The sequence below is a fragment of the Moschus berezovskii genome, chromosome 15, assembly GCF_049115385.1.
Source record: "Moschus berezovskii isolate FMDL1 chromosome 15, NW_MosBer_1.0, whole genome shotgun sequence".
In the NCBI taxonomy this organism is placed as follows: Eukaryota; Metazoa; Chordata; class Mammalia; order Artiodactyla; family Moschidae; genus Moschus; species Moschus berezovskii.
In genome coordinates, this window is record NC_142474.1 from 36,313,647 (window position 1) to 36,327,623 (window position 13,977).

At 41.1% G+C, this 13,977-nt stretch overlaps 1 protein-coding gene across 5 annotated transcripts in view; it reads right to left on the reverse strand.

The window, feature by feature from the left end:
• Positions 1-5,994: 5,994 nt before the first annotated feature.
• Positions 5,995-13,977, reverse strand: part of SHLD1 (shieldin complex subunit 1) — a 161,161-nt gene continuing 153,178 nt past the window's right edge. For 4 of the 5 annotated variants that reach the window (XM_055431992.2, XM_055431990.2, XM_055431986.2 and 1 more), the window contains exon 3: positions 5,998-12,204. In XM_055431992.2, the coding sequence (XP_055287967.1) occupies positions 11,762-12,204 (443 nt within the window). In that variant the 3' untranslated portion in view covers positions 5,998-11,761. Of the gene's footprint in view, positions 12,205-13,977 lie in introns of all 5 variants that reach the window. The other variant, XM_088843975.1, reaches the window with a different exon arrangement.

Here is a 13,977-nt window from a genome sequence, read left to right on the forward strand (position 1 = left end):
GTTTCTGTTTTTCACCATTTATTTCAGCCATCATTTCTTTGAATATCATTTAGTCCAACAGTCTTTCTTGTCTCGTGCTTGGATCCTGATGGTAAAGGAATGAGCTTTTGTTAGAGTGTCTGGCACCAGGGAGAACCATGAAAAGAGCCTAAGGAGCTGAAAGTGTGAAGCAGGTGATGGCAGAGTGAGGAGAGAGAAATGGCAGGTGTGAGAATTTTGACTTTTAAGTAAAAAAATAAATAAATAAAGCAAAAAAACCCCACCACCCCCACCCTTTTTGTTAGAGCTTTTGTTACTGTCCACAGATGTCAGAAAACCAAGAGCTTTTGTTACTGCCCCACAGGTCCCTTCCCCACCCCCAGTCTCTTAGCTGTTTCTCAGATTGAGTGAATTTAATTGAATTGTTCTCAAGTCCAGTGATTCCATCTTTTGTCATCTTCACTCAACCACTAAACCTATCCTGTGAGTTTCTATTTTAGTGGTTGTACTTTTCAGTTCTATAATTTTCATTTAGTTCTTTTTTGGTAATTTCTATTTCTTTGCTGAGGTTTTCTATTTTTTTTCGTTTTTCTAGGGATCTCATAATTGCTCGCTGAAACCATTTTATGGTGACTGCTTTAACATCTTTGCCAGATAATTCCAGCATCTGATTCATCTCACTATTGATGTCAGCTGATTATCTTTTTTCATTCAAGTTTTGATTTTTCTGTTTCTTGGTATGACAAGTGATTTTTAAAATAGCATTCTGGACATTTTGCATATAATGTTAGAAGACCCTTGATCTTATATAAATCTATTTTAGTAGGCACTCTATTAAGTTTTTTTTTAAGGCTTACATTCGTAGGCTATCGTTTCAATGCCAGTTTAGTTTTCTGAGTCCTTGCAATGTTGTTCTAGTCCACTTTGTGCTTCAGGCTCTGCTTAAGCTCCCACTGGTTTACTGCATGTGATATGGGTATGTGTATGGGTAAAGGTGTTTCCCTGGGCTGCTTGATGTCATTAGGCAGATGTAGGGAGATGCCCTGGGTTACCTTCTGCCACTGCATGGAGGTCTGGAGACAGCCTGCTGGCACTACTAGTGCAAGTGTAGGTCCCTGCCTGCCAACCTGGTGTTGGGCAGTGTATGAGCTTGGTTCCTCAGTTTCTCTGTTTCCACTGACGTGGGCAGATTGAGTCCACTGCTGCTGGGGGTCGGGTGGTATGCAATGGGTTGGCCTGCCTGCATTTTGCTTTTGCCACTGCTATGGGTAGCTCAGTTTGCTTCTCTCTGTGACTGCGGGGTGAAGATGTGTTGGAAATTAATTTCTGCTTCTTGATATTGCTTTGAGTGGGTTTGGCCTGCTGTTACCATTGAGTATGTATCTCCTTATTGAGGACCTGCTATGGTTCTCTTTCCCTGGTCCTTTATCCAGAGAGAGCAGGTTTTTCTTCCTTCCTCCTTTCCTTCCCTTTTCCTTTCTTTTCCTTCCTTCTTTCCATCTCTTTCTTGCTTGCTTGATTGCTTTCTCTTGCTTTTTCTTCTTCTATTGCTTTTGTCTTTTTTACCTATTATCTGTTGTTGGTTTCAAGTGCAGGCTGCTGGTACCCAGGATCTATGGAAGATAAAAGAACACCCAGGGAATTCTCCATAGTGTTGTTCCTCAAGTCATGAGGTCCCCAGCCAGTCCACTTTCTTCTTTCCATATTTAAAAGTCTTTAAGAGTATGATTGTCTTTTGAATTCTTTCTGTGACCTTTAGTTGCTTTCAGAGGGGAGGTGCCAGGAAAAAGGAATCTGTATCATCTTCTCCTGGAACTGGAAGTTGCTTCAGGATTTGGGGCAAATGTTTTTAGTTTAAGCCACTGGATTGACTGCTGACTGCTGCTGTAATAAATTACCACAACCTCAGTGGCTTAAAACAAGACAAATATGTTATCTTTTGTTCTGGAGGTCAGAAATCCAATAATGAATCTATAGAGAAAATCAAGGTATTAGCAAAGTTGCCTTCTTTCCAGAGGCTCTGGAGGAGAATTTATTCTTTGCCTTTTCAAAGAATGTTATCTGTGGTCTCCTTCCAGCAATGACATCACTCTGACTTCTGCTTCCATCATCACCTCTCCTTCTCTGACACTCCTTTGTTTGTTACAAAGCTAATGGATGTACTTTTTGATACGGATGCCCCGGCCTCCCAGCTCTTCTTCACAGAAGCCGCGATTGTTGTTTCTTCTGCATGTCTCCAAAGATATTTCAGGCATCCACAAACATTTCTCTTTTGCCTTTGTTTCCCCCATAGAAATAGTAATTGACTACTTATACTCTTTTCCCCAGTTAATAATAGAGTTTGGAGGTATTTCCACATTAGAGTGAAAAGAACTTACTCATTCTTTTTACAGCTGCATATTGGTCCATAATGTGGATAGGCCATAATCCATCTAATGGTCCCTTACAATGGGACATTAGGGGCCCTGCTGGGATTTGAGGGGGTGACTGACAATGGCCTTATTTTCAAGGGAGATAGATGCTATTCACAGTCATGGCTGAGAGGAGCTTCAGCTGAGCATCAGTAGAATCGAGGTCAGATTAGAAAGGGATAATGAACCAGTGAGCACAGAGCAAAAGGGGCCATCTCACAATTTCACTGTGCTCTATAATTTAAAAATGGTTTTCAGGGACATTTTATATTAATATTGAATATTCATTAACTTATGAGAGCCTCACAAAGACTCCGAGACATAACAATCACCTATTATCTATAATTGTCATAGAAGTAAATTCAGGCTCAGCAAGGCTGAGAGACATGCTCAGAGGTGAACAGCAGTAGAGCCATCTCAGGGTCTTCTCTGCTTCCAAATTTCAGCATCTTGTATCTTGGCTATTTCCTGGGTCCCAAAAGGAAGAGAGGAGCTGAACAGAGATGAAATTATTAAATAAAGGGTTTTTGTTGTTGTTGTTGTTTGTGCATGGATATGTGTATGTGTAATTTTTTTTAAGGTAAAGGAAACTTATAAATATGTGATGGAAAACGGAGAGGACATAGAAGAGGGCTGAGGATACAAGACCATGGAGAGAGAATGTGAAAAATCAGGGGAGGGTTAGGCACTGCAACCTAGCTCCCAGGTGTTCCTGAACCAGAGCATCTGAGAACTCCACACTTTATATCCACATGGACCACACACCTTCTAGAGAGCCAGCATGGCAAGCATTAATCAGGATCCCAGGGGCATCCCATTGCAAAGTAACCAGAACACTTTCATAGCTTGAATACACATGAATTACATTCTCATGAAATAATAAAGTATGCTTAAAGCATCTGACATTAAGCTGCAGGTGCTGAAGGAGGCCAAGGGAAAATAACAGCCATGGCAGGATCCTAACTCTTGTGTCTTCCTTGAATGCACCATGCGGTGAGACAGCAGTTGGGGATTCTCTTGGATGGATTTGGAGAATTCTTGCTTCAGCTGCTGGTAAAACCACTTTCTCCAATGCACAGCTTTCAGGTATTTAAGAAAAAAGCAGTGAGAGAATAAGGCTGGTGGGTTGCAAGCAAGTAAACAGGCCTGACTCTGGTCCACAAGCCCATTTGCTGAGAGAATCATTTATCCCAAAGGGGCTGTCATTTGAGTCTCCTTAATACACTGGATCCAAGCAAGAAACTGGGATAGTTGCCATGGAAACAACTGTGCAGTGGTAGCCTAAGCCCATAAGGGACAGTTTGGGTTTTCTGGACTCTGTGTTTTTCTGGAAAGGCCCAAGGACTGATTACCTCCTGCAGGTCTAAAACCATGGCCTGTGGACCAATAACATTCAGAGATATGGCCACAGAGTTCTGTCAGCATGAGCGGAAACTTCTTGACCCTGTTCAGAAGAAATGGTACTGCGATGTGATGATGGAGAAATGTAGTAACTTGGTCTCAGTGGGCCCACTGCATTTCTAAGCCAGACATAATTGTGATATCGGAGCTGGGGAAAGAATCCTGGATTGTTTTGAGGGAAGACACAAGAAGCTGGTGTACAGATTTGGATTCAAGTTATAAAATAATCAGAGATAGAAAAATGTTTAAATATAGAAAACATTCATCTCTTTTTCTGCATCAGAGAATTCATAGTGTGAGAAACTCTTTGAAGATGAAGAATGTGGGAAGGCCTTTAGTTACTCCTCAAACCTTGCTTAACACAGAAGAGTTCATATTGGAGCAAACAGCCAGGACTCCAAGAGGGCAACAGTCATCCCCTGAAGGAGAAGGAGCTCCTGGATGTCAAATTAGGGGAGCTGCCACACTGGATACTAATCCAGGATTTCATCCCTAAACACATTACTGGACCATTTTGAAGAGGTTATTACTGGTATTACTAGTATTTCAGTATGAAGAAAGGGACTGTTGCTGGGCTTTCTATGGTGCTGGCAGCTTAAGTGCTTTTCAGCTACTGCTGTTCTTACAAGAAACTTAAACATGTGAATTCCCTGGTGGTCCAGTGGTTAGGACTCCAAAGTTTCACTTGCCAGTGGCCCAGGTTTGATCCCTGAGTGGGGGGAACCAAGATCCCACAAGCTGGTTATTTAAAAAAAAAAAAAAAAGGAAAAAAATTAAAAATAAAAAAAGAGGGAAATCTTTCATAAACATGAGCAGCTAAGCTAGTACCACTGAAGAGGGTGCACTCTGCATTCCTGACCATGACCTTTCCCTGGCACCTTTCATATCCTAATGGAGAATTAACAGTAAAAGATTGAAAAAAAAGAATCTCTCAGAAACTTTTGAGTATGTAATACAGCATTATTAACTATACTCACTATGCTGTACATTACATCCCCATGACTTAGTTTTTTTTTTCACTTATTATTTAATTGGAGGCTAATTATTTTACAACACTGTATTGGTTTTGCCATACAATGACATGAATCCGCCCCGGGTGTACATGTGTTCCCCATCTTGAACCCCCCCCCGCCCCCACATATCCTCCCTCTGGTTCATCCCAGTACACCAGCCCCGAGCATCCTGTATCATGCATCAAGCCTGGACTGGCAATTCGTTTCACATATGATAATATACATGTTTCAGTGCCATTATCCCAAAGCATCCCACCCTCGCCCTCTCCCACAGAGTCCAAAAGACTGTTCTGTTCATCTGTGCCCATGACTTAGTTTAGAATTGGGCATTTGTAGCTTTTGACCACCTTCACGCATTTCACCCACTGCCTCTGGCAACCATCAGTCTGTTCTTTCTATGGCTTCAGTTTCATTCTTTTTGGAGGGGGATTTAACATATAAGTGAGATTATACAGTACTGGTATTTGCTTCCTCTGATTTCACTTGGTGTGATGCCCTCAAGATCCATCTATGTTGTCACGAATGACAGGATTTCCTTCTTTTTATGACTGAGTAATATTTGATTGTATATATGCCACATTTAAAGAAATCCATTTATTTCTTTATGAACTCTTGTTGATTCCATGTCTTGGCTATTGTGGGTAGTGCTGCATTGAACACTGGGGTGCAGATATATTTCAAGATAGTGTTATTGTTTCCTTTGGATGGATACAGAAGTGGAACTGCTCGGTTACATGGTAGTTCTAGTTTTAATTTTTTGAGGAACCACCTTACTGTTTTCCATGGTGGCTACACTAATTTGTATTTCTGCTAGTAGTACATAGTGTCCCCTTTTTTCCACATCCTTTCCACAGAGAATTGGTAATCACAATTCTTATAGGTGTTAGGTGATATTTGTTGTAGATCTGACTTGCACTTTACGAATGCAAATTGTAATGATGAGTGACAGCTGTAATGTCACTGATGATAGTGATGTTAAGCATCTTTCCCTGTACTTGTTGGCCATTGGCATGTCTTCTTTGGAAAAATGTCTACTCATATCCTCTCCCCATTTTTTAATTGGGTTGTATGTTTGCTTTTCTATTACACTGTATAATGTTTTAAAAATATATATATACTGTGGATTGTAAATCAACTATACTCCAAGAAAAAACAAAAATTAAAGGAAAAACAAAAGGGCTTTCTCTGAATGTAAACTTGCTCATGGAGATTGTGTTCTCTGACAGGGAAAGTGGTTTTCCTCTGTGAAAGAAAGTACAGTCTGAGAGAGTCAACCACTGCAAAGTGACCTGGGGGAAAGGGAACAGAGAGAGAAAATGGAAAAAAAAATGTTTTAAGTCAAAATGCAGACAAAAGCAAATTGGCTTGTCATTTATTTGGAAGTATACAAGGCAGCATACAAATGAAATTGATCATACCTGCTTCATCTTGCTTCCATTCAAGTATTTAAAAGTAAATTACAACCATTATGATATTTTACTGCTGAATTCTTCAGTACACATCTCTAAGCACTAAAGATGTTTTTCTACATTTCATTTTATAAATATAAGTGAGCATCACTGTTTGCCAACCTGGACATGCTAGGCATGGGTGAACAAGATAGAGCTCTCATTCCTTTGGTGGGGGTGGGAGATGGGGAGGTGGGGGGAGACTTAAGCCATGCACTACATGGCACATTGCTACACTCATTTTGTGAAATCAAGCTGTGAAGGTGATGTTCAGTGCTATAGGACTACATGGAAGGTAGCCCCTCCCAGCAGTGGTGGGAGGTGGAGGGAGTATGAAGGCTTCTCTAAGGAAGGCACACTGTGGGTGTGGGTGGAAGGAAGGTTAGCATTTTGGAGCAGGGAGCTGAGAAGGGTAGCTCGGGGTTAGGTATGGGCTCTGGTACTTCTTCCACTATCTGTTAGCTTTCCATGCCTGTTTCCCCATCTGTAAAATGGGGCCAGTAACAGGGGTGTTTGAAATGATGGTTAGCCTTATTAAGGAATTCATGGTCTTACCCAAAAACTGTTGGTTAAGGAGGTGACCAAGTTTAGCAACTGAGAAGTCACTGTGGCTATAGCAAAGGTAAAGCGATGGGAAGGGCAGGACCAGCTGCTAGTCCAAGTGCAATGAGAAGCATGGAAGGGGCATGTGGCAAGTCTGGGTCTATATTTCTAATTTTTCATTACTTACTCAATTGCAAATTGTGATATGTGTTTTCATTCTGGACTATGTCCCCACATCTTTGTTATCACCAGACAGGATTGATCTTTTCAGTTTCTTACCAATCATATCGACTCTAAAATGGCAACACTTTTTAAAAACTGCATTTCTGTGATGACTTACATCAAGCAGCTATTCATACTGACCACTGGGAAAAAAAACCACACAACTCACAATCGTGAGTTGTGTTTTATTCAGGGACCTCACTGAGGACTACAGCCTGGGAAGGTAGCTTCTCAGATAGCTCTGGGAAACTGTTCCAAGAGGTAAGGGAGGAGCCTGGATATACAGGAGTTTCTGCTGAAGAACAAACAAAAAAACATGTAGTTTTGGACTGCACGGAGATCAAACCAGTCAATCCTAAAGAAAACCAACCCTGAATATTCATTGGAAGGAGTGATGCTGAAGCTGAAGCTCCAGTATTTTGGCCACCTGATGTGAAGAGTTGACTCATTGGAAAAGACTCTGGGGCTGGGAAAGATTGAAGGCAAAAGAACAGGGTGACAGAGGGTTAGATGGTTAGATAGCATCACCAACTCAATGGACGTGAATTTGAGCAAACTCCAGGAGATAGTGGAGGACAGAGGAGCCTGGCGTGCTATAGTCCATGGGGTCACAAAGAGTCAGACACGACTTAGTGACTGAACAACAACATGTAATATCTGTGAAAGTATAGATCTGACACAGTAGTTTTATTTTTCTAACATAAATTGAATAGATAACAATGAAAATAAACATTGTCCACCTAGCAGTACCTAAAGTTCTTTTGTATACTACCAGTAGTTTGAGAAACACTGATCTGAGCAAACCATTCTAATTAGTTCTTTGAAAATCTCCACTCAGGGCTAGCTGGTAATATCCGTTGCTTGAGTGGGATGCTGGTTGACCGGTAGGTTCAGTTTGTAAAAATCTTCAAGATGTTCACTTATAAACACTCTTCTGTATGATTAAAACCAATAAAAAATTTAAAAAATAAACTCTGAAAACTTTAAAAAGTATTACTGTATTGTTTTTTGTTAATTACCGGTAATATGATCTATTACATACATACGTCATGCAAAGAAACAGACAAGTAAAGTGAAAAGCAGTTACACAAATATATTAAAAGATGTTTCTCCTCCTTAGAGTTCGGAGGTTGCTGCAAGCAAATCCATCCTCCCATAGACTTCTGAAATGGACCAAAGATGATATCCTAGATAGATAGGCTAAGATGTCAATGAAATGATTTGTAGGGCAGAATTAGACAATGATACCAGAGACCAGAGTCTTAATATCCTTATCTCTTAGTCTATATTAAAGGAAAACAGAGATAAATGGAAAATGCCATCCTAACAGCATGAAGATCAAATTAAGGAGCGAGATTGCAGGGAAACAAATATTTTGTACTGGCCTGTCACAAGCACTTACTCAGATACAAGAAAGCACACACCACACTTTATTTATTTATTTTTTTTACCCTGAAGTGGTTCTGGCTTTTAGACTTCTAAATTCTCTGCTTTCAGAGTTTTACGTTTTTTCTGAACACCCACAGCACTGATATTAATCAAGGTTATAAAGTCACCGATACTAAAATCTTACCACCAAATAGAAGTGGCTACTTCTTAGTATGGAAATTCAAATACCTTATATCTTTTGTCCTTTAAAAACAGTATAAAATAATTTAGTTTCCTTCTGTTGATAGCCATAGAAAGTAATCTCCAATACTTCAGTGACTGAATATGCTAAAAACTACAGCATATTAAAAAGTAGAGACATCACTTTGCTGACAAAGAGTCATAGAGTCAAAGCTATGGTTTTTCTAGTAGTCATGTACGGATGTGAGAGTTGAATCATGAAGAAGGCTAAAAAGTGAAAGTCTGACTCTTTGCAACCCCATGGACTATGCAGTCCATGGAATTCTCCAGGCCAGAATACTGGAGTGGGTAGCCTTTCCCTTCTCCAGGGGATCTTCCCAACCCAGGAATCGAACTGGGGTCTCCTGCATTGCAGGTGGGTTCTTTACCAACTGAGCTATCAGGGAAGCTCTGAAGAAGGCTGAGCGATGACGAACTGATGCTTTGGAATTGTGGTGTTGGAGAAGACTCTTGGACTCCAAGGAGATCAAACCAGTCAATCCTACAGGAAGCCAACTGTGAATATTCATAGGAAGGACTGATACTGAAGCTGAAGCTCCAACTTTGGCCACCTGATGGGAAGAGCCAACTCACTGGAAAAGACCCTGATGTTGGGAAAGATTGATGGCAAAAGGAGAAGAGGGTGACAGAAGGTGAGATGGTTAGATAGCATCACCAACACAATGGACATGAATTTGAACAAACACTGGGAGATAGTGAAGGACAAAGGAGCCTGGTGTGCTGCAGTCCATGGGCTTGCAGAGTCAGACACGACATAGTGGCTGAACAAAAACAACAACAGCAGTCAAGGGCATCTATGGATTAACTTCACATTAAAAAACAATAAAACCAGCAACTTCAAAATTCAACCTGTAGTTTTTCAATTGTAAGTCCTCATGGTTTAACAATTATTGGGGGGCGAGTTGAATAGGAGAAGCCCATGGAGAAAATGCAGACAACTGGTTGTCAGAGGAAGACCTGGAGTCTTGTTTTCTCAAAGGACTCTTCATTTCCTATTTCCTTCCTATTAGGTCTCCTTCCAATGGTGCTGTATTTTGAGGTGGATACTGTTCCCACATTTGTTTCTCCCAGAACTGGAAGCCATAGTGTGTAATTCCAAACTTTTAAAAGGCTTCTCTCTTCAGTCAAGAATCTGCAAGTCATCTGGTTTGAGAAGGCCCCCTCATTCACTGTTTACACACGTAAGCTGATTGATGTGCATATTCTGCTTTCTGGAAACCTATGGAGTCTTATGCTAATTAAATTTCCCCTAGAATTTCTCAAAATCTAATTCCTCAGTGTTGCCGGCTTTTCTCATAGTCCCCCTGTCAAATGATAGAACTCTTTAGTGCAATTTGTTCCAAGGACCTTTGAGGCAGGGGTTAGTACGAGGCTTCTGATTACAATTTCAGGGAGCTCAGTGCTGGGAGAGGTCCTTCTACCAAATGAATCTCAAATAAACCTTAAGGGTGCAGCTGAAAAGCAGAGGACCTACCAGCACAGACTTGCTTGGGCTATTTAAAAGCCATTCCCCTTAAAAAGGAACAAAATAATGCCATTTGCAGCAACATGGACCTAGAGATTGTCATACTGAGTGAAATAAGTCAGAGAAAGACAAATATCATGATATCGCTTATACGTAGAATCTAAAAAAGGGTACAAATGAACTCATCTACAAAACAGAAATAGAGACAGACATAGAGAAGGGTGTGGGAGGAGGGATAAATTAAAAGATTGAGACTGACATGTATACACTACTATATATCAAATAAATAACTAATAAGGACCTACTGTAGAGCACAGAGAACTCTACTCAATATTCTATAATGGCTTATATGGAAAGAGAATTTAAAAAGGAGTGGGTATATGTATATGTGTAACTGCTTCACTTGGGTGTACACTTGAAACTAACACAACACTGTAAATCAACCATACATCAATAAAATTTTTTTAATTAAAAAAATTTTTTTAAATGAAGCTGCTCCTGACCAAGCAAGGGCAGGACAGGGGTGAGGCCCCAGTTGTTCAGAGGATGACAGAGGGTGTGGGAAACAGGCAGGTGGAAGCAAAAATGAGAGGAAGGAGTCCACTTGGGCAAACAATTCCTACTCCTCTTCCACCACAAGCTGACAAGGCTGCATCCATCAATCTAGCATCTCATAAATGAGTTTACATATACTTTGGTGAGTGGTGCACATTTGTTTTTTTCTCACCTCTCACATTTACAATCTGGTGGAGACGAACAGACTTTTTTTTTTTAATTTGCAAATCTTAGCTCTTATTTTAGATGGTTCAAATGTTCCTTCCATACCCAGTGAGTATAAATCAGGAAACTTTGGCGTTGGAGAAGCAAAGGTATGATTAAGATGTGATGCACCTTTTGGAACCATATTTAAATTATTTGGAGACACACGTTCTCAGTCACATGGTCACAGTTTTACAACTTGACTGAATTTTTATATTTGATTCAGCATAAGGCTTTGTACCCTTCAAAAACAATAACTCATCAAGGGACTTGTTTGGCAGTTCAGTGGTTAGGACTCCACACTTCCACTGCAGGGGGCCCAGGTTCTATCCCTAGTCGGTTGGGCAAAAAAAAAAAAAACTCATCAAATGGAAGCCTGTCCTCTTAGGTCAGGTTCTTCCAGAAGCAGACTCTGAGTCAAGGGTTCAGGTATAGATTTATTATGGAAATACTCCCGGGAGACACTAGTAATTGAATGAGAGAAGGAGGGCGGGGAAAGGAAGGAGCCAGGAAAGGGTGAGATAGGGAGACCCCAGCTTTGATCTGACCAGGAGGCGAGCTCTGTACTTGAATCGTGCCTCAGAGCACGTCCTTCCTGGAAAGAAGGAAGGTGGACTTTTGGACTCCCAAACCACTTGGTCACTGGCCTTAAGTCAAAGGAATCGCCTAAAGGCAATAAAACCACCAGACACTGCCGGCTCTCCATTTGGGCTGGACTGGCTCCAGGACCAGGTCACAGATGCCAGCCTTGACCTGCAAAGCACTTAGCTGGGGGCTGGGCACACCAAGCTGGCAAGAGACCTCATGGGTTCTGGGTGATGCACCAATGGTATTGGCCACAGGGATACCCCCTCCTGCCCCCATACACCTGCTCTCACCACCAGGCATCAGTTACTGGTCTTTCATCAAGTTCTGCTGCAAAAGGAAATAAATAATATCTTTTGAAAGTCCTGGGGTCAGCTTTTCATCCTGTAGAGACATACTTCCTTCTCTGAGTGGGTAGAAGTGGGCATCCCTAGAATGTTTCTGTAAGATAGAGCAGCCATTCTGGTTGAAGATGACCCGGGCCATTTGAAAACTGCGGAGGGTGTACTTTTGGTTTTCCTGGTCCTTCAGTTCATTGATTTTCTGAGACAGGCACTGGCAGACAGATGTGGAGAGTGAATTTCCAGAAGCTCGCTGTGGATTGCCAAATACTTCATAGAATTTATCCAGAGATTTCCGAAGTCCATCATCCTCTTCCTTGGTTTCTGGTTGGCCCTTCACAGAAAGGTAAAGCCAGGAGTTCTCAGAGGTCCAGGAATCATTTTGCTCAGCATTTAGGTTACTGCTGTCTGCAAGACAAAACACATTCCAATCCTCAAACACATATTTTAAAATATCAGAAAGCAAGGCAAGAGCAAATGATATTTCTTTTCAGTTAACATACTCACTGTTCCTTGGTCCTGGATGAAGCACAAGCTGGAATCAAGATTGCTGGAAGAAATATCAATAACCACAGACACGCAAATGACACCACCCTTATGGCAGAAAGCAAAGAGCTTCTTGATGAAAGTGAAAAAGGAGAGTGAAAAAGCAGGCTTAAAACTCAACATTCAAAGAATGAAGATCATGGCATCCAGTCCCATCACTTCATGGCAAATAGATGGGGAAACAGTGACAGACTTTATTTTCTTGGGCTACAAAATCACTGCAGATGGTGACTGCAGCCATGAAATTAAAAGATGCTTGCTCCTTGGGAGAAAATCTATGACCAACCTAGACAGCATATTAAAAAGCAGAGACATTACTTTGCTGACAAAGGTCTGTAGAGTCAAAGCTATGGTTTTTCCAGTAGTCATGTATGGATGTGAGAGTTGGACCATAAAGAAAGCTGAGTGCCAAAAAATTGATGATTTTGAACTGTGGTGTTGGAGAAGACTCTTGAGAATCCCTTGGACTGCAAGGAGATCGAACAGCCGATCCTAAAGGAAATCAGTCTTGAATATTCATTGGAGGGACTGATGCTGAAGCTTCAATACTTTGGTCACCTGATGTGAAGAACTGACTCACTGGAAAAGACCCTGATGCTGGGAAACGTTGAAGGCAGTCAGAGATGGGGACGACAGTGGATGAGATGGTTGGATGGCATCGCAGACTCAATGGACATGAGTTTGAGCAAGATCCGGGAGATGGTGATGGACAGGGAAGGCTGGTGTGCTGCAATCCATGGGGTTGCAAAGAGTTGGATATGACTCAGCAACTGAACTGAACTGTTTCTTGGTAACTGGAACACCTGATTTCAGAATCTGTTCCCACTATCTAGGGATTATGCTACTTGTTTCCTCAAAATAAGAATATCTTACTTGGATGCATCAGGCAGGGGTTCTTAACCTGGGAGTCCTTATATAGAAATTCAGGGTGTTTATGAACTAGAGTGGAGGAAAAACCTTATTTTCATTAACCTCTACCTGAAATTAAGAATTTCCTTCCATAAAGAATACAGGCAACAAACTTATTAGCAGCAGCGTCTGTGACTCTGTTACCAACAGATCATAGCTATTTTTATTTCATATTAACGTTTGTTGAAGATGTTTTAAAATATCACTTATGCTTATCACTATGTATGGATCAAACTGTCCCTCCAGAATTTATATGTTGAAGGCCTAATCCCTAATGTGACTGTAATTGGAGATGGGACTTTAAGGTTATTAAGGTTAAATTAAGTCGTAAGGGTGAGGCCGTAATCAGACAGTACCTGAAGGTCTTATAAGAAGAGGAAGAGATCCCTCTTTCTCCCTTTCCCACCCCCTATCCGCCCCCATGTGCAAGAACCAAGGAAAGGACATGTGAGCATGTAAGCACACAATGAAAAGGTGATCTTCTGTAAGCAAGAAGGAACGTCAATGCTGACACCCTGATCTCAGGCTTCCAGCCTCCAGAACTGTAAGAAGATACAACGCATTTCTTTTGTGTGAGCCTCCCAGTTGATGGTACTTTGTTATGGCAGCCTGAGTAGTCGAAGACATACTGCTCTGAAATCACCATAGTTATTACTTCTGATACTAGATCTTATTATATAAGTGTTAATAAAAAGCATTGTATATTGATTACAATATCATATCTTT